Raw genomic sequence first — 21,079 nt, 5'->3', positions numbered from 1 at the left:
ATCCATTTGGATGCCGCGGCCGCGCAAAGAAGAAGCTCCTCTGGTCAGCAGGGCGTGATGTCTGCGGACCTGTCTCCTGTGCTCGTTCACCTGTAAAAAAAAGTTAATCAATTGCCCTCAGAAAATCCCCACTAAAATGCTTTGTGGTTTTATTCGCCTGGGTGTAAAAGCCTCTGCTCTCCCATTTATGTTTGAGGGAAGAAGAGTCTGAGATATGAACATGTGTCTTTGATATTTGAGAGCCACGAGTCCGATCTGTGTGAGATCAGTGAGGCAAAGATGTGCATTAGCAGAATTAAAACTTTTGAAAGAAGCAGGTCACAAGGCGATTGAACTTATAGTACCATCTGGAGCTCCATACATATGAGCTTTACGTGAAATGTTTTGTTATGATACAAAAAAAGTCAGTCAGATATCATTCACATTCATCTTATTTGCTGAATTTTATAGATATTTAAAAAACCATTTTGTTAATTTATGCTGCAGATTGTAGGTAAACTAACTGCAAAGTGATGCTGAGGCATTTTATTGCTTCTCGAAGGGATTTCACAGATCATTGGTTCTTTTATACCTATACAGTTTACTTAGAATTGAGTGAGCGTGAAACTAAAAGTAAAAAAAATCATGTGAAACAGTTCTGTTTCACTCAGAAAACTCTTGCTGTTGATGGTGCATGTCACAGTAAAAACTGAGCCTTTGTGTCAGAAAACTGTCCTACAGTAATTAGCTTCAGAGGCAATGATAATAGCAAATACTCAGAATGTAGCTGGAATATATTTGGTTATTTTTGTTTAATAATGTATTTTGTACAAGTGAAAAAGTTATAAAATATCTTTTTTTTTGTTGTTGTCTTGTCTTGTTTTGTGTTTTGATGTTGCAAAATCTTGTCATTTTAGCAGGGGTGGTTGGATGCTTATATCTACCATAAGTAAAAGAAGCAGACATCTGAATATTTCTGTTTAAGATTAAATAAAAAAAACAAAAAAAAAACAGAAAGGTTGGAAATGTCTGGGGAGAACTCCAGACATCAGACATCAGCCCTGCAGAAAGCATTTAAAACAAATGTTTTAGTCAACTTATGGCTCAGAAAAAGGAAAATATATTTGGAATATGAAACCATGCAGAGACATATTGTTCCAGTCAGGTTAGCCAGGGAGGGCAGGACTGTTCATAATTTAAAACATTTGCTGCAAATCATTTTCTTTTCTTTTTTTTTTTTATAGAAGGTAATAAATTTCCTGTGAATATTTTCAGTGTAACTGTGTGTTCTCTGCATTGTTTCCATCTTTCCGATATAAAGTTTTTCCATTTTTAATTCTCTCATATCTTTCACTTTGTCAATATAGTGCAATTACACTTGGTTCTTTATTTTAGCTTCTTCTTTCTTTGGCATTGTTTTCTTTCTTCTTTTCCTTTGTCTGCTCTCATCTGTTCCTCTCCTCTCTTCTCTCTGATGCGTCCAAGCCTTGCATCCAGCTTTCCCATTTTATTCTTGCAACACAAACACAAGCCCACACATTTGCAAGCAGACAGTCTGACGTCACACAGTCACTTAAAACCTCTGCACTCCACTCCACTTTGTTTCACTTCATTTCCCTCCAAAAGCCTGCGTGTCAACAAAGGGCGGAAAGAAGTGCACCAAAACCCAGAGCTTCCAGACTCTGTGTCACACATCAGCACTCAGCATTTATTATTGAATCACAGACAAACCTCTGGATTATCAGAGTTAAAATGAATTAAGGCTTTTATTGTACATGTCTTCATTGGTTCTAATGCTGCTCTTCTGACATCCCCTAGATGTTTTTTCAGGAACCTGGACTTGAAGAGCCTCAGAGAGTGTGCAGCAGGGGTAGTTTGCATGTAGCCACTGCGGCGGCTGCTTTGGCCGTCACTCAGATGCTCATCTAGCCATGATGGAGAGAGAAGCAACTCTGAAAATGGAAAAGGCTTCAGTCCCCTGATTCAGCCTTTAAGCTGCTTTAGGGGATTGCTGGGTATTTTTTCTCTTGCTCCCTCTAAAATAGACAGCTGATACCGGCTCTGAACCAGAACAGGAGAGGGCAGGAGGCTCTGAACGCTCAATGTGGAGCTGCAGACTCAGAGAAGAAAGAGTCCAAGCTGCTTTGTGTTGGTTTTATTATCTGCTCCCTGGAGACACATGAAAAGAGGAGCTGCTCCCCCCTTTGGGGAAGCTTTATAGGTATCTGTCCTCAGCCGATTAAAGACTTTGTTGGGGTCAATCCACACATTTCACCAAATCAGAATTTTCTGTTTTGCAGTGGCATTCTTGGTGCATATCCAACAATACAGAAGAGCACTGGAAAAGTGGATGGCATTAATGTTTTAGTCTTGCAGCAAACAGGACGGAAACTGTTTTCTGCTTTGTTGAATTCCTCATGAATACTTTCATACGTTCTACAAGTTAAACTAATCGTGAGAAGCAGCATCTCCAGAACGTAGTCAGCTTGGTTCCAGCAAGGCTGGAGAATCGAAACAAAAAGCAAAATAAGAAACAATGGTATGATTTTTTTATGCAACGTGTTTAAGAACAACAATTCAAGAGGTTAACTGTACGTATGTATGTATGTGCTTAAGGTTGGCTCCATCGAATAAATGACTTTGGAATATACCACATGTTCATTCTGAAGTTTATGGGAAAAGATATGAAACAAATTAGCTTCACTGCAGTTTAGGTTTTTATTTCTTTGTTTGTTTTTTTGTTGTTTGTTTGTTTATTTTTATTTTATCAATTAATCAATTTTTCCTGTCCCTGGGACTTAAAAGAAAATTAGCAGGGAAAAAGCTAAAATCTGGTGTCGTACATCTTTTGTCTTTGAACTCTGTTTTTATGTATACTGCCATATATGAAGAAACAAATGACTTTTTATGATCGCTTACTTAGTCTTTACTTCAGTTCAGCATTTTATATTGACGTTTGTTTGTTTGTTTGTTTGTTTTTGTCTGGCAAAAATGTTACGAAATCTGTCCAATAGCGCCCATCAGTGGACGTTTGATATTAATGCACTTTCGTATTTCACTTATGCCTCTGAGCACAGGGTGGCGCTATTTGGAACTACATCATTCGCCGGAGAGTTGCGAATGACAGCGGGAAAAGCCGAAGCGAAGCCCCGGAAGCTTCGTCGTTACTGGTCACTGTCAGCCTGTTGTTTGAGCGATGTGCTCAATCTGCCGATGCTCCACCGTGTTGGCTGCGGGTTTAATATAAATGGAAATAGAAATATACCGATAAGGAGTTCCTCGCGTATGCGGTAAAGTCGACAAAGGTATGTAATCCAGCTGACAGTGCTGAGGTATTTGCATACACAGCTAGCATGCTATCGTTTGTTAGCTTCTTTCAGCGGCTAGTTAGCCAGCGAGGTCCAGCAGCCAGCTCGGTTTGATGAGGGATATCGGGGCAGATGGACACGTCTGGGCTTAGCGCGTCTGATAGAGGACTTTCAGTTTTTATTAACTCTTAACAGGAAGGGAGAAATGCAGATTCTGCGTATGGTTTATTGAACATTGCTCATACCTTTGCCTCACCGACGTCAGATAATAAAACTGAAGGTGGTGAGTGGACAACTCAGGCTATCTGGCTTCTTGGTTTATTATTACAAAGGTTGATTTGACTGACAATGAAAAATAAGGAGAGAATTAGACCAAACCTTTGGCAAGGTCTGTAAAAACCTGAGCACACTGATTGGAAAAAAGAAGAACAAATGCCGTGTCACCTTAATACCAAAAATGATGGGCGTGTTTCCTGAGTAGCTGGCAAATCCTGCATGACATGCAGAGAGGAAGTCAGATTTCTGTAAATAGTGGAGATCTAAAATGAAAGCTTGAGCTGATTTCTTCCTTCAGTACAACTTTTAATATTGGTGTAGTTTGTGGTATGTCCTTTCTAAGATTTACTGACATATTTAGAAGTATTTAGTAATAGAAAAAATGCTGACATACACGTTGGTGTTGCGCTTCAACTAGTATTTTTACAGTAAATCTTCAACTTTTTGAAGGTTTGCTCTGCAATGACACATTTTTCATTCTCCGTTCTTTTCAGGTCTCAGCCAACACTCCCGTCTCTGCACATGTGCTTCTTCCTTAATGGTGCTCAGCACACCACAGCATGTTGTTGTAAAGCTCAGTAATATCAGGTCTGTTGAAATTGATATTCTCACATTCCTTAAAACCATCTCATATATATTAGCTCTTTTTGTCTTATTTAAAAGGTGGGGAACTTGCATTTCTTTCTGTTAAGTGTGGCTTAGAAAAATTAAAACATGGGGAGATACATGATACAGTGAGAAAGAAAAATATTATTTTCTTAATAAATTTTGCCTTTGGTCTCACCTGTTGATTCCAATTTTTATCATTCCTGTTTTTCTTAAGGCTATACAATAACAAAAAAAAGTTGCTGCAGGTGTTTTCATTAAGAAACCATTACTTTAAATTGATGGTGTCACAAGTATCCTCATTTTGCACTTAAGCAAAATGTGTTTATTGTAGCAAAAATTGAAAATAAAGTAATATCAAGGTTAATTCTATTTATGTATGAGTTTAAAGAAAAACATTTTTAATTACTGAGATTTTTTAATGTTTGAATTACTGATTATCAATAAGAAATCAGGAAACCCGCTAATTTAATTGGTGCATCTTCAATACTTAAATATTTGATTATTTTGATGTGACTTAAAAATCAGCCTCTGTTTGTATCAGAATAAAGGGAATTTTACTTGGACAATAGTCTCTGGAAAATATGTTTTTATTGTTTCTTGGACTTCAGCAAGAGTGCATTTTTTGCTTGCTTTATAATTTTGCATGTAGCTGGATCAAGTTAAGGTATCAATATATGATTACTTTAAGTTTATTTATAAAGTATCAATTTACAACAAACAAAATCTCAAGAGACTGGAAAAGACAACCGAATCCAATGCACGATCGATTCCTAAAGACAGCTCTGTTACAGACATTTCAGTTCAACTCTCCTTCTGTAAAAGTGCAGTGAAAATCGCTTCATGATGCCGGATGATGAGCAGTTCTCCAATAAAGCCCAGCTGCTTCTCCTAAGCAAGCAAATGGCAACAGTGGAAAGGAACAACTCCCTTTTAACAGGAAGAAACCACCGGCAGAATAAATCACAATTATTATTGTTGTTTTTTCTTGGTGTTGATTTCCATGTGGACTGATGTTTAATGAAAATGTGTTATAAACATATTAGATGTGCTGACAGCAGTGATCTGTTTTGCAAGGTGGTTTTGGCCAGATGACACTTGCTGGGTGTGTAAAGAAAATATGAGAGAGACAAATATTTTTCCCTGAGACTCTGCTGGCCAGTCAGCTGGACAATCATTTAGTGGGATCCTTCTTAATTGATCCTTCTTGACTTCACCTCAAGAAAATCAATACTGTTGTGCTGCTTAAAATATCTTCTGATTCATATGTAGACAGTAAGAAGGAATTTGTTGTAGTTTGTCAACTGGCCATTTTTTTCCTATTACTTATTTATAAGCAAAATACTAATTTTGTTTTATGGGAAGTCTTAAGCTTCAGTGTAAAATATGCATCTCACATTAGTTACTCATCTGAAAAGAAAAATCCCTAAACATTCATTCCCGTTGTTCCTCATTCAACAGAAATATTTATAAATTATATTAATTACAGGTTATTTTGAAATAAAGGGTGGGGTCTGATGCAGTAAAACTGGTCTCACGAAGAGAACACCCACAGTCAGGTGTTAGGGAAGCAGAACAAAAATCTTTAAGTCTTGTTTTTCATTTTGCAGAAGAAGTGAGTGGATGACAAGGAAAACAAACATCTGCTAGCTAAAGGTTGACAGGACTGCACCTGCCATGTCACTGGAAACATCTCATTTACTTTAGAGAAATGCCTCCACATCTGAATGTACCAGTTCACCAAACAAGAAGTTGCTTACAACTTAAATTAGTTTTTTCTACCACAACTTTGGACAGTTACCTAAATTATCTCTAATAAAAATAACATTTTTATTAGAGGGAAATGACATGCTGCATTTCCCTGAAATTTGGTGGTTGGCTAATTGAGAAAAAGTAGTTCTACTGGTTTATTGATAATTTCCACTGCTCCTATGCATTATATTTGGGTAATTTTAAGTTTAAGATGTAACGTTTTTTACGAGTTAGGTTCAATATTTTTTTTTTTATTGGAGAATAATAAAATATTTCTTCCCTGTTGTTTTTTACCGAAGTGCTAGTTTTGCTCATATTCCAAAACATTGTGTAGCTCATATCTCTTTTCAGTTCCTTTAAACATCAACAAATCCCGACATCTGCAGACGAGTTGTGCAGATTGGTTTCCCTTTGTGTAAACGATGATGTCAGACTTTTAAAACCTGAGCCGAGTTTTACTACCGCGTCTAAAAATATTGACGGTTCTATTATGATTTCAAACTCTTGATCGCTTCCCAGACATGTTCTCATATTTTTGATAAAGAGTGAAATTAAAACAATGAAAAAATAGAATCAATGTCAGTGTATGTAGCAGCAGCAACATATGTGTTTTGAAGGTTAGTGAAGAGAAACACGTGTCAATCTGTTCTGAATTTTGGGATTGGTTTACTCTATTATTTCTAATATTAAAACAGTCATTATTTGGTCTTCATTCTTTCCAGTTGTGGCACATGCTTGTGTGAATAAAATATTTACAACCTCGATTGATCCATCTGGATTGTTGCTGAAGATTTGCAATTTAAAGGAGATGCGAGAGTCATGAATCTTTTAAAGGCACATTAAATATTGTTGGGGTTGTTTTTTTGTAGAAATTGACACTATTGGATTTTTTTCCCTTATTTTTTTGCTGTTTGAGTTCCAGTGATGTTTTGATTCAGATAAAACATCAGGTGGATGCTTTTAGAAATTACCTCTAAGTAAATTGCATTTTGCTTTTACTATTGAAAAACCTGAAACTCTGTTTTATTCAGTTCTCTGGGTCAATAACAATCAGGCCTGGCAGCAGCAGCAGATTATTATTAGCCCATATGAACTGCAGCCTTTGGATCAGTTTTCCAAAGAGACTTGGGTGGCCATTCATTGATCTTGAAGCTGTGGACTTTGTCTTCCTGTTTCTACTGAATGTTACCCGCTGACCTTGACTTGAAAACTAAAGTTAAAAGCTTTGGTGACTCAGGCTTCTGACAGGAGGAACTGCAAGCCAAACTGAGAACCAGTGACCATACTTTAAGCATTTCCTAAAGGTGTAAAATAAAAATGATAGCAGACAGCAGTCCATTTCTAAAGATGTCTTTCACTTAAGTTGTTTTATCTCTGTTTTAATTACATCCTTTATGTTAGTAGTTTGTCAAAATTAAGCCAGACGACTGAAGTCAGTTTTTGTTTCTTCCACAGGGCACGATGCAGTCTTCAAACCACCGACTACGAGACATGGAGCAGCACCACCCGCTGCTGGCCGCCGGCGTAGACGTAGAGGCGGGCAGCCTGGCAGCCGGGGTGATGGTCGGAGGTCCAAACGCAGGGCACTCGGCAGGGAACCGCACGGTCTGGTTCATTCAGGACAGCTGCGGCATGGTGTGCGCCACCATGACCTGGTTTCTGGTCCTGTATGCAGAGTTTGTGGTGAACTTTGTCATGCTTCTGCCTGCCAAGAACTTCTGGTACTCTCTGCTGAATGGGGCCACCTTCAACTCGCTGGCTGTGCTCGCGTTGGCGTCACACCTGCGCACCATGTTGACTGACCCAGTAAGGACTGTCACACTCAGTACAATGGGAAGATATTAGATGTATTAAACACTTAGATGCAAAGTGGAGTGAAGAAAGGAGTTTCAAATAGCGTATTACTATAGATACAAAGGAAGATACGTACATTTATTGAGGTTTTTGCAATCAGAGAAGAGTTTAAATACAGAGCCAGTCATTTACTGATATAATGTGGGACGAGCAGGAAGTCGTTGGCTGTCGGATGTTCTGTGCATAGACTCTGGAGAGTAGCTCATTTAACCAAGACTGAGTATCAGCGCTTTAATGTAATTCAACATCAGAGTTCACATTTTCACCTGGCTGATAAATGAGGAGTTGTCACTTCATTTCCAAATGAGTTTTTAACATTTTCCAGTCAGACAGTTAATTTAATACAACTACATTAATTTCATGACTGATGGTGCTTTTTTAAATTTACTATGTTTGGTATTTGTAGAACATTAATTTCTCTCCAAACTAAATATAAATTCCTGCACAATTCCTTTAAAGAAGAAGCACAGCCCAGAAAAAAAAAAAAAAAGTAAAAACAGGAATAAAAACAAGTGAACTATTAGAATAAGGAGAAAAAAATAGCATAGTTTATGGTTGTACTGGGTCAAAGGCCAGAAAGAAAAGATGAGTTTAAGGAGTTAAATTTAACAGTTGAAGTTATAAAGCAGTTTCAACCTCAAGGGACCAGGAATCCTTTGACACTTTCAGCTGCTTCCCAGAGGGATATGATCTGATATATGGGTAGCCAGTGAACAGATGCTAATAAGAGTTAGACTTGCTCTCTTTTACTTGTACCAGTTTTAATAGGGACATAAAATCACAATGTAATTTAATAAAATTATGCATCAACTGCAGACAGTTGTCTTGCTGCCTGTGCCACCCTTTAGGGTGCAGTTCCTAAGGGTAATGCAACCAAGGAGTACATGGAGAGCCTGCAGCTGAAGCCTGGAGAAGTCATCTACAAGTGTCCAAAGTGTTGCAGCATCAAACCTGAAAGAGCACACCACTGCAGGTCAGTGTGACACAGCGGCAACTTTTGAAAAGCTGTTTATCCTTTCTTCTGCTATGGGATGTTTTGAAGCTCTAATGCTTAAAAAAACACTCACTTATGTTTGACAGCACTCAAACTGCAGCAGAATTTCAGTGTAGTCAACAGTTTTTTTTAAAGACTGCAAATTTAAAACAAGCTTTCAGCTGCATCAGTTAGTCTAATGCTACTCACACATACAAACTCTTTCGTATGTTGAAATTAATAAACAGAAGACAACTCAACAATATGGATATTTATTAAAGCTGTGTTTATGAATATATAGTATATAGTTTTCACAAACTAACCTGTGTCTCCTCCCTGCAGCATTTGTAAACGATGCATCCGGAAGATGGATCATCACTGTCCCTGGGTCAATAACTGCGTGGGAGAAAAGAATCAGAGATTCTTCGTTCTTTTTACTGTGAGTACACAGACGTTAGGAAGGAAGTGGTGAATCTTGGCTCTTGGGTGTGGCACAGATCGCCGGCTCTTTTGAAATGTTATCACTACTGTAGTAAAGTGTGCATGTTGCTTGTTTTGTTTTTTAATTTCTAAATATGATTAGGTTGTTTAAAATTGTCTGAGTTCATAACATTTGTAATACTGTGCTTATCTTGTGGAGTACATGGAGTACATTAGCTGATGTTCAGAGCTCTGTGCTGTCGTGTAGAGCAGGAGCAGACCCACATTAAATGTGCACTCGCTGCCACCTGGGGCTCCATTGATAAGATCAGCACTTTTTATGGCTTCCAACGCTGACTGGATTATTCTGAAGACAGAAAAATAAAGCTGCCATATATGGCTGGGCGTTGCAGCTCCCCCTGCCATTCGCCCTTTATTGATAGAAAATGAAGCTGTAAAACAGGAACTTTGTGTGTCTTATTTTTTCATGTGGAAATTTTATGTTTTCGTTTCTTTTTCCACTTATTTTGCTCCACAGATGTACATAGCCTTGATTTCCGCCCATGCCCTGGGCCTCAGTGGGATGCATTTCTTCACATGTATTAAAGTGCAGTGGAACGGTAAGAACTTGTAAGATAAGTTTCCATTAAAAGATGCTTCAAAATGTGAAGAGAATTTAGAATTGCATCTTAAAACACACAAGTGGAGATGCAGAGATCAGAGATAATGAAGGTTTACCTTCACCAGCTTCTGCTCAGAGATCACCAGAATTGTTTCTCACAATCCTCATTCACTTGTTATTGCTCTTTATACTTCACTGTGGTCTTCAGAAATGAATCAGCTAATTTTTTTAGTATTAATTCAAATTACACTGCATCTCTTGGCTATGAAGAAATGCTTTTCTTTTGCTTTGTAAACAGTCTCTGGAACTGACAAGATTCCTGCGTGGGTTTTTCTACATCTGTCAGTAGATTACCAGCGCCCAGTGCTTTACGAGATTGTGTCTTCTTGCTATTCAGATTTACACAACCTCCTTTAAGCAAAGGAAAAATGTTAATTTGAAACTTGTTTCAGTCGCTTCTCTAATCTGTACAAACCTCTGATTTGTTGTTTTTCTTTTTCCTGGTCAGAGTGCAGTAATTTCTCACCAGGGGTGTCGGTCTTGTTGCTGATCTTCCTCTGTCTTGAAGCCATCCTCTTCCTCACTTTTACAGCTGTGATGTTTGGCACACAGATTCACTCCATCTGCAATGATGAGACGGTCAGTATCCACGCAAACTCTGTCACCGTTTACTGCTCTCGGTTTAGAATTTGTGATTTCCAAGATGGGTGGGCATAAAGCTGAAAGGTTGACCAAACTATTAGTATATTATGCACATATGCATAATTATACAGACTGGTAGGAAGTCTGGATGAAGCTTTAATTGAATATATTACACTTGCTTTTTATAAGTCTGTAAAATTTGTGATGTAGAATAATAAATATAGCTGCTGTATAGTAGATGTTTGGTGTAGAAAGTTAGAGTAGCTTATATGCTAAACTGATGCACACAAATACAAAACAAGTTTTGTTTTTAGGTTCTCAAGTGAGAATAACTGATTTCAGGTTGTATTTATTATTCAGTTCTAGATGCAGGTAAACAGGTATAAATAAATGAACTGAACCTCTAGATGAGTAAAAGATAAGTAGGTCAGGTTTCCATTAAGCTACTGAGGTTTTGTTAAGGTAACAGAAATGTTACAAATTCACTTGAGATCATTTTCAAAAGTCACACAATTTGAGTTTTTCTGAACTGATTTCAATGTCTTCCAGGAGATTGAACGTCTTAAAAACGAGAAGCCAACATGGGAGCGTCATATGAGATGGGACGGAATGAAATCTGTTTTTGGGGGTCCGCCGTCCCTGCTGTGGTGCAACCCATTCACAGGCCTGCGTCTACGCCGTCTGTTGGTGGTGACCCAGGGTCGCCGTGGTGGCTCCGAGTTCTCTGTCTGACAACCTGGGCAGTGATGGAGCTCACACATTAGCTGTCTATAGCCGGATTTTTTGTTAGCCCACCTTGTAGGTGCTGAGATGGACCTTTTCATCCAGAGGATGCGCCTACGGAGGGGGTGACACAGGCTGCTACAGGAGGACCCTGGAGCATCACAACTCTTGACTCCCACGGGCTGTTTAACACCCAACACTATTTGTGTTGTTCTGCACTTGTGCTCCCAATGGATTCTAGAAAAGCACGAACAGAACACGAGGTTTTTATTCCTCACAATGAAAAATAATGTTTGAGATGCGAAAATGTGACTTAGATCAAGCATCTTCGTCATAAGGGATGTGACAGAGTATGTTTTATTGTTTCTGGAAGAAGGCGAAAGGATCTCAAGGGGAGCAAAGCTCAGTACTCATCTGGAGCCAGGCATGGGACTCATAGTCCAGAAAATGCACTACATTGTTTAAAACAGCCTGGTGTGTAGAGCACAACGAACAGCAGTGATTGAACTGTGTGCTCCAACATGCATGTACAACAAACCAATCAGTCAGCCTGGAAATGGCTGCCTTTTACAGAAACAGGCCATGGTGAACTCAAGCCTTATTTTTAGTCAAGAGGACCAAATGGCTTTTCTCCTCAAGTCGTCCTCTTCATCTTGTAGTTTTTCTCTGAGCGGAATTTTTTTTTTTTTGAGTGTTTGCTTACAGGAGCCTGTAGAAATATCCCATTTTTGAGTGACTGCTGACGCCTTATCACCATGGCCACTCCTCTCCAGCTAACCGTGACTATTCACAGGAGATGACTCCTGCTGGTCTCACGTTTGGATTAGAAAGTCATTTTCCATGTCTATAGATTTGCCATTCATCCCTGCCTACATGCTGCTTAACGTCTCTTGAGCGTTTCTGAAACAAATGGTCAGATCACTGATATCCCTCCCTGTATTTTCATTACAAAACAATTCAGGCCCTGGGTTGAACGTTACCAAGTCTGAATTGTTTTCCTTTTTGTGAATTTTTTTCTTTGTGCTGTGAACTGACAGAGAATATTCTGTCTGTTAGGATTATACAAGAACGATAATGAGATTACATTGCATTCATGCACTGAAAACAACCACTCAAGCTGTTCAAGACGGAGCCAAGTCTGAGACATGGCTGCTTTGCATGCTGCTTGGCAACTGCGTGGTGCTTTTTTAGTTAAACAGTTCTTCTGAAAAACTAGCACAACATTATTGGGTGACAAAACCAAGCTTTTTTTAAAATTTCATTACACAATCTTTCATGGTGAACCATCACTTGAGGAGCTCAACAGATTCTTTCAATGCCTTTTTTTTTCCACTTCAAATTTTAACCCCTGCAATATCTGTCAGCAGAGCAGGAGTGTATCAGAGCACTAAAGCTGTTAAAATGATCTATCATGTTTATGAAGATGCCCACCTTCACATTACCCTATTGCAGGAGTGAACAGCCTCTATGCACTTGAGGCTAATGCTTCCTGAATTTATAGTTAAATATTGTCTAAAAAGCTGGTGGTGCTCAAGTATTGTCAAATTAAATCTTTTAAGTCTCATACCTTTAGTTGTTATTATATACTGCTGTCTGTTCTCATCTGTGGTGGTCAGTAAAGAAAAATCTCACCTGTTTACATATATTAAAACCTCCGAGGACATAATGATTTTATTTTTTTAATGTTTTGTTTTTAGAAAAACGCTGTCATAAGAATGTAAAAGCTACCTACGTTAGGAGCAGGGGACAGAACACTGAGCACACAGTGACTTCAGGGGACTTTCCTTATGCTGGCCTCTCTTTTCTCCGTGTATTTAGCTGCTCTTTAGGACGATCACGGCATAATGTTGGTATGCTACTTGTTTATATCCAGAAATGTTCAAACAGTATGCTTAGTAAAAATTAATAAAGCGAAAAAAAAGCGTAGATTGGTAGAGGTTTGACAAAAATCAGGAAATGTGCTGTATTATTTGATGGGTGCACAAATAAGAATGCTAATCAAGCAACAATCGTTGCTAATGGACATTCAGAAGCAAAAAGGTACTGTGTCACTAATCAATACAAAGTGTTAGAAACAGTAGAGGCCAATCAGGGCTATCAGCTAATCAAGAGTTAACATATTAACATATGGCTGAGTTTTCATGCTCCGATAATTCTGGATAATGTCATTTTAAATGAGGTTTTTGTGTGTTACTTGACTGTGGATGGTGGTTGGACATAGTGCAAACCCATCTGTGCAACACTAAGCTCTCAAAGAGGGTTTTCCACCGAGGATGCAGATTAAAGTTAAAACTGAATTTTTTTGAATGCAGAGACTTGTTGTCATGTACAATAGCGGGATGGATGTTTTAATACATATTTATAATTCCACCATAAACAGTTATGGGAGATTGGGTTCTCTGGCTACAGGGAATATGTCTTTAAGAACAAAAATCCTTCAGCTTTATAGACAAAGCATAAAAGTAATTATTAACAATATAAACTGATTGTTGAGTTTTATTTTTATTTAAATTGTCTCAATTTTTTTGTCATCCTTAATGTCATCCTTAATGTCATTTTTTTCCATAATAAACTTGAATAAAATAATTTGTGCTCTGAACTGTGACTGTTTTTGTTTTTTAAAAGAAAAGTGATCATGTATAGGGAATGCACAGATATAAAAATCGGCCCATTATTACTATTGTCAAGGCCAATAACTTATATTTACCAATATTGTATATATTTAGCTACACTTTTGACACTGAAAGTGACACCACCTACATTCTCTGCTTTGGTTAACACTCTGTAATCCTGTGCTGCATAATTATCACTGCTGAACAAATACCACATGGTCAACTTCCTCTCCCTTCTGAAACTCAAAAGTGGCAAGAAGACGGAAATAAACAATGATCTAAGCTCGGTTTTACTTATTGAATCGATATGTTGTGCAACCCTTAGTTACCACACTCACTGGTTTATTTCTAAAAAAAAAAATCAAACACTTACTGTGTGTGTAAAGTATTTATTTGATTTAGATTTTCTTGAAAACTTCTATGATCAGGGAAACTGGTTTTGTTTGGGAATTCAATAAAAGTTAATATCCAAGATTACTGAAATGTAACTGCTTTTAAATAGGGACTGCAGGCATTGAGAAAATCCGAATATTTAACTATAATGTAAATACAACACAGCTTGTATATTTTTGTAAAATAATTGAATATATATATATATAAAATGAATAAAATAAATCATTCAGCGCCCTTCCCTGTCGAGGGCGTGTCAAAAAAAGGGGCTTGATTATTCGCAGCAGTTCACATAACGCTCTGAGGAGGCGCTATAGCGCCGGATATCACTTGACCAACTGCCATTAAACCGGAAGAAGAAGAGGAGTAAGCGCGAACATGGACGCTACAGAAAGAGTAAACATCGATCAAGTACAAGTAGAGAAGGTTGTTAACCGCTGGCTGGTGGAATATTACTTTTCTCTGACGGTGGAGTTCTTCAAGAACCAACAATATGCGGATTTTTGTGCTATTAGAGACGTGCTGGACGGTAAGCACCCTCTGCTGTTCTAAACTAGCTTAAACTTGCCTAGCCTCTTATGTCTTCCTGTAGCAACTTTAGCTTCAACAAAGTGTAACAGCTGGCTGTTGATTAACTACATCAAATGTTATTATCTTTGCGCTTAATGGCGTAGGACAGTTTCACATTCTCTAGCATTGCAAACTGAAATGTAAACCAACTGGATTCATACTCTGAATTCAGAAAGCAGCTCGCAATAAGAGCGATATGAAACAAATAGAAAAATTATATGAAATACTTGTTTTATTTTGCGTTGCTTTTTACTGGTTTTCTGCTATTGCAGACTTTTGTTTTTTATCTTTTCAGAGTTTCCTCATGTTTGTAAATTTCCAAATGATAAGGTGTTGAGCCAACTCTAACCCGTTTATTTCAGCACTGAAATGGTAATACGTTACCATTTAGCCATATTTATGAGCTTGAGCTTTTATGTGATAATAATATGAAACTGCTCCATAATTTGCATCAAATGAACTTTAAATTAATATTTTAAAAATCCCGAAGAGTATGAGAAGGATTACTGAGTGTATAATTTCTGATCTCCTTAGATGTCCTTGAACGTCCCATTGAATCTGTTGATGACATGCCCTTGAAGATCAGATTGTTGCAGTTCCTGTCTCGCATAAACGAAGGAGAAAAACTTGGTGAGTTACTGTGTCCATGGTGTTAACACAATTACATTCATTTTAAGTGAAATATTAAGAACAACTTGTGATATTCTCAAAGTTTTGCTTGGTTAAGTCTGGGAAAATGCTTTTAATCCTAAAATATTACTTGATCTTGTCTTTCATTTCATTCCATTTGTCCCACTTTCAGTCCTGAGGTTATGGTGACCGAGCCTTGCAGTTATTGTTAATTCTGTCCCTCAGATTCGTGGTTTGAACCCGATCAGTCCAAAACTCCACTGGAATCGGCCCTAAACTTGCTGGAAAGTATGAAGGCAAATTTCCAAATTCCTCAAGCTGATTTCGACTATGTAGCCACATTACTTAAAGAGATGGTAGGTGATGTATTTTATTATTTTTTTATGTATGAACTTGTTAGTACTCTGGTTTAGTTTTTATACTTTGTAACTCAAAGACACCAAAAATGAATTTTTGCAAAGTCAGAGGTTACAGCAGTTGTAATTGATAAGTCTGGCAAATCATCCAACCTAAGATTTTACCAGCAATAGTACTTCTACTTGTTGTAGTAGATAAATACAACTATATATTGTTGATGAAGAAATGTGCTGATCATTTCTCTAAAGTAAAAACATGGAGAAATCCTGGAAAGGCCGTTTTGATCTAGCAAATTATTTGTTTTAATTTTTTTTAGATCCTGGGGATTTTCATAAAGAATGAGGTGTTTGATAAGGCAAAAGCTGCCCTCACTTTGTACTTTCCCAGTCCAGGCAACAACAAGGTAAGTCCACCTAATCAATCTCCCATGCTCCCCTTCTGCAACTTCTAAACTAATATTGTAGGTTATATGGTGTTTCTGCTGCGTCTGAGGCAAAAAAAATCAAACAATGCAAACAAATGAATTGTGAACAATCATTCACTTCCCCTGGGTTGGAATATTTCTTGACATAACTTGTGGTTGAGAAACTAAATATTCATTCAGTGATTGAAGGGAAGCAGTAAATTTGCAAGCATTTTTCAGTTCATTCAGTAAATGTTTGAGATTGTAGAGAAAACGTCTAGAAAACATGAATTTCCTGACTATTGTGAACAGACAATTGTTACCTTCCTTGGATACAAATTTAAGCAGTTTTCAACTGATCTTTTGCTTGTCAACATCTGATTCTCCGTAGAGGGCCACATTCTTGAGACTCATCTGTCAGAAGTGTAACAAACACAAAGTCATCGACGAAATGAACTTCCCACAGTTTAGGAAGGAGATGCTGCATTTTTGCCAGAAGCTCTGCCCTTTTACTGTCCCTTTTCTTCAGAAGGTTTGCACACTGAAAATTGAGTTTAAGACACCACCTCTTGGACTTTTTGTTTTGAAGATGGTGATATAAATGTGTGTGTGCTTAACAGGCTGCATTGAGCCTTGTTGAGTCACGAATTGAAGTTCAACATGATGAAGCAGTGAGGAGCGACGAGCAAGATGAAGCCAGTCCGACAACCAGCCCACAAGTAAACAACTTTCAGTTCAGATCAAGGTAAGCACAGTTTCATCTCTTTTTAGGTTCTAAAATCTTTATAATGACCTCTGTGATTTTACATTTTTTTTATGCAGTTACTGCACTCATTAAAAGACTTTAACAATATGGAATTTAATTTGACTGGAAATTTTTTTTAGACACCGGAAAGATGTGAAATTAGAAAATGATGTTATCTATATTTTCTATAAATTTTATTCCATATCTTATTGTCAACATGATAAAAATCTAGATTTCTAAAAGGAGCTTTTTTGTTTTTTAGATATTGCGCATTCATCTGTCCATTCATTTGCCTTTGTCTATCTGTTCTATTGTCTGTCTTTACTTCCATCCATCCATCCATCCATCCATCCATCCATCCATCCATCCCATCCATCCATCCATCCATCATCCATCCATCCATCCATCCATCCATCCATCCATCCATCCATCCATCCATCCATCCATCCATCCATCCATCCATCCATCCATCCATCCATCCATCCATCCATCCATCCATCCATCCATCCATCTGTTTGTGCATTCTTCTGTAATGTCTGAGTTTTGCCATTTCCATATTTAGTCTATTCTCTAAATTCGATATTCTATTAGATTTCAGAACTTTTTTAGGAATCGTGTTGTGTGGTTTTAAAACTTCTCAGTAGTTCTGTTTTTTTTTGGGCGGGGGTCTCTCTTACACCTTTCAGAAGGTGTCCATTCATCCAGAAGAGCAAACTCGAAGCAGCCTACAAAGCCCTGGCTCAGTGCTTAGACGAAAAAACATTTTCTGACTTGGAGCAAGAAGTGGAGGAAGAATCTCAGAAAAGAGTGTGCCTCTGCCTGGAGAAACGCATGGATTCTATTCAAGGCGCTACTCAGAGCTCAGAGCAAGAAGCCCTGTTTCAGAGAAAGTCAGTCAGCCCTATGGAAGCTTCCCCAGCTGACCAAATGACACAGACAGGCGCAGAGCGTCAAGCGGTAGCGGGGTCCCTCTCAAAGACTCTCTACACGGTGGCCCGGTTTGTGGTCGAGCCGGACAGCCAGCCGAGCTCTCAGTGCACTACAGCTGCTGATGAGCTGGACATTGAGACGAGGACAACGGACTCTCCACAGATGCCGTCTGCATCAAATAAAGAGCTGAACGGCCTTCAGTGCTCAGATTCAGACATACAACATTCAAGGCCCAAAAGAAAGCTTCCCAGGCGGGGCAGCAATACAGTGAGCAGGTTAGTTTACCTCCATCTTTCTCTGTTTGTTGCTGCTTTTACATTTTATCCCAACATATCTGCTTTTTGTTCTTTATTTAACAATTGTCTGACTGAACACATTTATTTTTCAGAGCTTCAACTAGTGTCATTGAATGCTCATCAGACAGTGAAGGGGAATCCCCTGAGAGTGGAAAAAAAGAACTGGAACAGCCGAATGAGTCATCCAGCAAGTAAGTCCAAATGTAGTGTCAGCTGACACTGACCTGGCTTCAGGGAGTCCTAAAGATTCAGCAATTTTTAATTTTGTTGTACTATTCAGAATAGCAACATCCACAGTGACTTCTGAGTAAATTAAAATATCACTGAAAATTCGAATACAGAACTGAAAATTATGTGTATTACAGATTTATTGCGCACAAAATGAAATTGCTTATTTCTGATCATTTTGATAATGATAGCTTATATATTATAAAATCCTATTATTGAGTTTTCTGGAAAATCATTAAATGAAATCAAGTCAAAATGTTATTGTACTGTACTGAAAAATGCATGGTCTGAACAATTACGGGAAAGACTGGAGCAAACTGTCACCCTCTACAATTTCCAATCAAGATTCCAAAGTTAATTTAGAACTAAATCACTGAGTTGAATCTTCTCGTTGTTTGGCTGCTGTTATCTGTTAAGTAGACGACTACTTTCACTCTTGTTATGGTAAAAACATCGATTTACTTCCATGGCAGAAAAACCAGCAGATCCAGAGAAGCATCAGAAAGCAAGGACGAGGAACAGGCACACACAAACGTCTCCAAAACTCCAAAGAAGCGACCGCTCAAATGGATATCCAAGAGTCCTAAAAAATGGTGAGAGGAATCATGTTCTACATATTTTTAATATAGTGTAAAATCTGAGTTGACTCATGTCTGTGTCGGAATTTGTACCCAGTGACCTGAGCAGTGGAGAGCATGTTTGTCTGTCAGCCAATTCGTCTTCGTTGGACACGTCGCCTGATGTGTCCGCTCCTCATCCTGTCCCTCAGAAGAGCTCCACTCCTCACAAAGATGCTCAAAGCAAGATTCCTGTCATATCACTTTGGTTAGTAAAGCAGAGATAATCAGCTGCTGTCAGTTAAAGAACATAAATGTGTCTTCATCCTTATCTGAAAGTGTAAAATTACCTTATTTACTTTTTTCAGTATTTATATGTTAAGAATTGATATATTATAAACTGTTCTGCATTAATGTCGTTGTTTAATCATGCATGTTTTTATTATGGGAAGTTTTTGCTTTGCATATAAGAGAAAAACTCAATTTCTAAAAAGCTTCTTCTTCTTTTTAGGAGAGGACACAAAAATATAACGGAGGAAAAGGAGACGTGGATCGATGAGGACTCCCTGTTCCCCTCCATAAAGAAAAGAGGTAATGCTTCCTCAGCTATCAGAATCTAATCAATGCTAATCTGACTGTGAAATTCTAACAATATAAACATTATTTATGTTTTTTAGGATCAGGATCAGGATCAAATGAAAGCACAATCTCACATTCAGGACACAGAAGGGTAAGCAATACATTAAGAAAACAGTCAACTCAAAAGAATCAGTGCTAACTTAGGTTTTCTGTGTTGTGTGAAAGTTATTGCCCCTTTAACAGATTTTTTTTCCACTTTTCATTTCTTTTGCATATTTAAATGTTTAAACAAAATTTAAGACAAAAACAATCTATTTAAACCAATGAGACAGGAAATATATCCTGTCTCCCAAGCTATGTTAATTTAAGTATTGAAAGTGATTAACTCATTTTTCTAAGTTTAGTTCTACTAGTTACACACACACCTTATTACTGCCAGATTCCTGAGAAATCTGGAAGTAATAAGATGCCAGATTTCCAAGAACCTGCTTGGAAATGTGAAGTAAGTTTCTTTTGATGCCTTCAGTAAAGGAAATTGAAGGTTAGACATCATGGCCTGGAAAAATAATCGAAACATACTTATTTTTGCCCAATTTTTAAAATTAAGCTAATTAATCATATTTGGAACTTTAAACTTTGTTGTTTTTATTTCTTGTTATAATGATCCAACTTGACTTGATTTGATAAAAGAGACAGTTCTTCCTAACAGATCACTTTTAACTACCAAAACATGGATCCTTTTCTTCGACAGTTAATTTTTACCCCCATCAGGCTGTTTCACATCTATTTTGGCGCCATAAAATGCTTAATAAATCAGAACAGTGGCAAGTATCTAATGCGCTTCTTGTATCCTTCGTTAACGTAATGTTTATCAGTTTGATCTCGTCAAATCCACCAACTTTTTTGCTCAAAGGCCTTTTTAGGTAAACTGAACAGCTTTTTGTCGTCAGTCTTGGTGATACTCAGATTAAGCATTTAAAGAATTTAATTCCAGTTGCATGCTTCTTTGATTATATCTTTTCAAAGCAGTACATACCTGACCATGTTTTATTGTTTCAATTGCTACAGAGATGGACTGAAAGTGAAACGGAGAACTTAATCAAAGGGGTCAAGAAGTTTGGCGAGGGGAACTGGAGCAAGATAAAGGCGTACTACTCATTTAACAACCGCTCCAATGTGAACTTGAAAGATAGGTGGAGAACGCTGAGGAACCAAAAATTGGTTTAACTATATATTTTTTTACTTTCATTTTATTCAGTTCAATTTAAAACATTTTATTAAAACTGTTAAGTTGTTTGAATCAAATGTTCCTGTTTAGAAGTTGAGTTTTCTTTTAAACAAGTGGCAAAAAAAAACAAAAACAAAAAAAAAATATGGTTTAATTTGCCTATTTGTTGCTAAAGGCCTCATCAATGCTTAAGCAGTCCTATTTTAAAGGACTTTTGGAAAAGAATGGCAGACTACAGCCCTGTGCTTTAAAGCGTCTTGGTTTTCACAGGTAATAAATGACCAACAAATACATAAAAAGGCCAATGTTTTTATTAAACTTGTGATTGGTAAAGATATGAGGATCCTGGTTCATGTTAAAATCCCCAGTTTATCGTAGATAAAATAAAACCCCAATCAC

The 21,079-nt window shown here is 37.6% G+C and overlaps 2 protein-coding genes across 3 annotated transcripts; both read left to right on the top strand.

The window, feature by feature from the left end:
• Positions 1 to 3,128: 3,128 nt before the first annotated feature.
• zdhhc7 (zinc finger DHHC-type palmitoyltransferase 7) lies at positions 3,129 to 13,691 on the top strand. Its single transcript, XM_055036790.1, has 8 exons — positions 3,129 to 3,284; positions 4,058 to 4,151; positions 7,377 to 7,727; positions 8,624 to 8,748; positions 9,091 to 9,187; positions 9,707 to 9,788; positions 10,299 to 10,429; positions 10,982 to 13,691. The coding sequence occupies exons 3-8, from the start codon at positions 7,383 to 7,385 to the stop codon at positions 11,162 to 11,164; spliced, it is 963 nt and encodes a 320-aa protein (XP_054892765.1). The 5' UTR covers positions 3,129 to 3,284; positions 4,058 to 4,151; positions 7,377 to 7,382; the 3' UTR covers positions 11,165 to 13,691.
• An 828-nt stretch (positions 13,692 to 14,519) lies between these two features.
• terfa (telomeric repeat binding factor a) lies at positions 14,520 to 21,068 on the top strand. Of its 2 annotated transcripts, none has more exons than XM_055036787.1 (13): positions 14,520 to 14,686; positions 15,262 to 15,357; positions 15,583 to 15,713; positions 16,031 to 16,117; positions 16,509 to 16,649; positions 16,738 to 16,862; positions 17,552 to 18,067; positions 18,181 to 18,279; positions 18,790 to 18,909; positions 18,992 to 19,141; positions 19,385 to 19,464; positions 19,551 to 19,603; positions 20,521 to 21,068. In XM_055036787.1, exons 1-13 carry the CDS (start codon positions 14,536 to 14,538, stop codon positions 20,677 to 20,679), a joined length of 1,908 nt encoding a protein of 635 aa, XP_054892762.1. In that variant the 5' UTR covers positions 14,520 to 14,535; the 3' UTR covers positions 20,680 to 21,068. The 2 variants fall into 2 exon arrangements, with proteins under 2 accessions (XP_054892762.1, XP_054892761.1); XM_055036786.1 differs by having other exon boundaries at positions 17,549 to 18,067; positions 20,521 to 21,067.
• Positions 21,069 to 21,079: the final 11 nt, after the last annotated feature.

The sequence above is a fragment of the Poeciliopsis prolifica genome, unplaced genomic scaffold (genome assembly GCF_027474105.1).
Source record: "Poeciliopsis prolifica strain line A6 unplaced genomic scaffold, Auburn_PproV2 SCAFFOLD011, whole genome shotgun sequence".
In the NCBI taxonomy this organism is placed as follows: domain Eukaryota; kingdom Metazoa; phylum Chordata; class Actinopteri; order Cyprinodontiformes; family Poeciliidae; genus Poeciliopsis; species Poeciliopsis prolifica.
This window is presented reverse-complemented; position numbering and strand designations above follow the sequence as displayed.

Excerpts from the sequence above, each read along its gene's own strand:
- zdhhc7 (XM_055036790.1), top strand. The coding sequence starts at position 7,383 with ATGCAGTCTTCAAACCACCGACTACGAGACATGGAGCAGCACCACCCG. Across the intron at positions 9,188-9,706 it reads GATTCTTCGTTCTTTTTACT|ATGTACATAGCCTTGATTTC; the intron begins GTGAGTACACAG and ends TTTGCTCCACAG. Across the intron at positions 9,789-10,298 it reads TATTAAAGTGCAGTGGAACG|AGTGCAGTAATTTCTCACCA; the intron begins GTAAGAACTTGT and ends TTTCCTGGTCAG.
- terfa (XM_055036786.1), top strand. The coding sequence starts at position 14,536 with ATGGACGCTACAGAAAGAGTAAACATCGATCAAGTACAAGTAGAGAAG. Across the intron at positions 15,358-15,582 it reads AAACGAAGGAGAAAAACTTG|ATTCGTGGTTTGAACCCGAT; the intron begins GTGAGTTACTGT and ends TCTGTCCCTCAG. Across the intron at positions 19,604-20,520 it reads CACATTCAGGACACAGAAGG|AGATGGACTGAAAGTGAAAC; the intron begins GTAAGCAATACA and ends CAATTGCTACAG.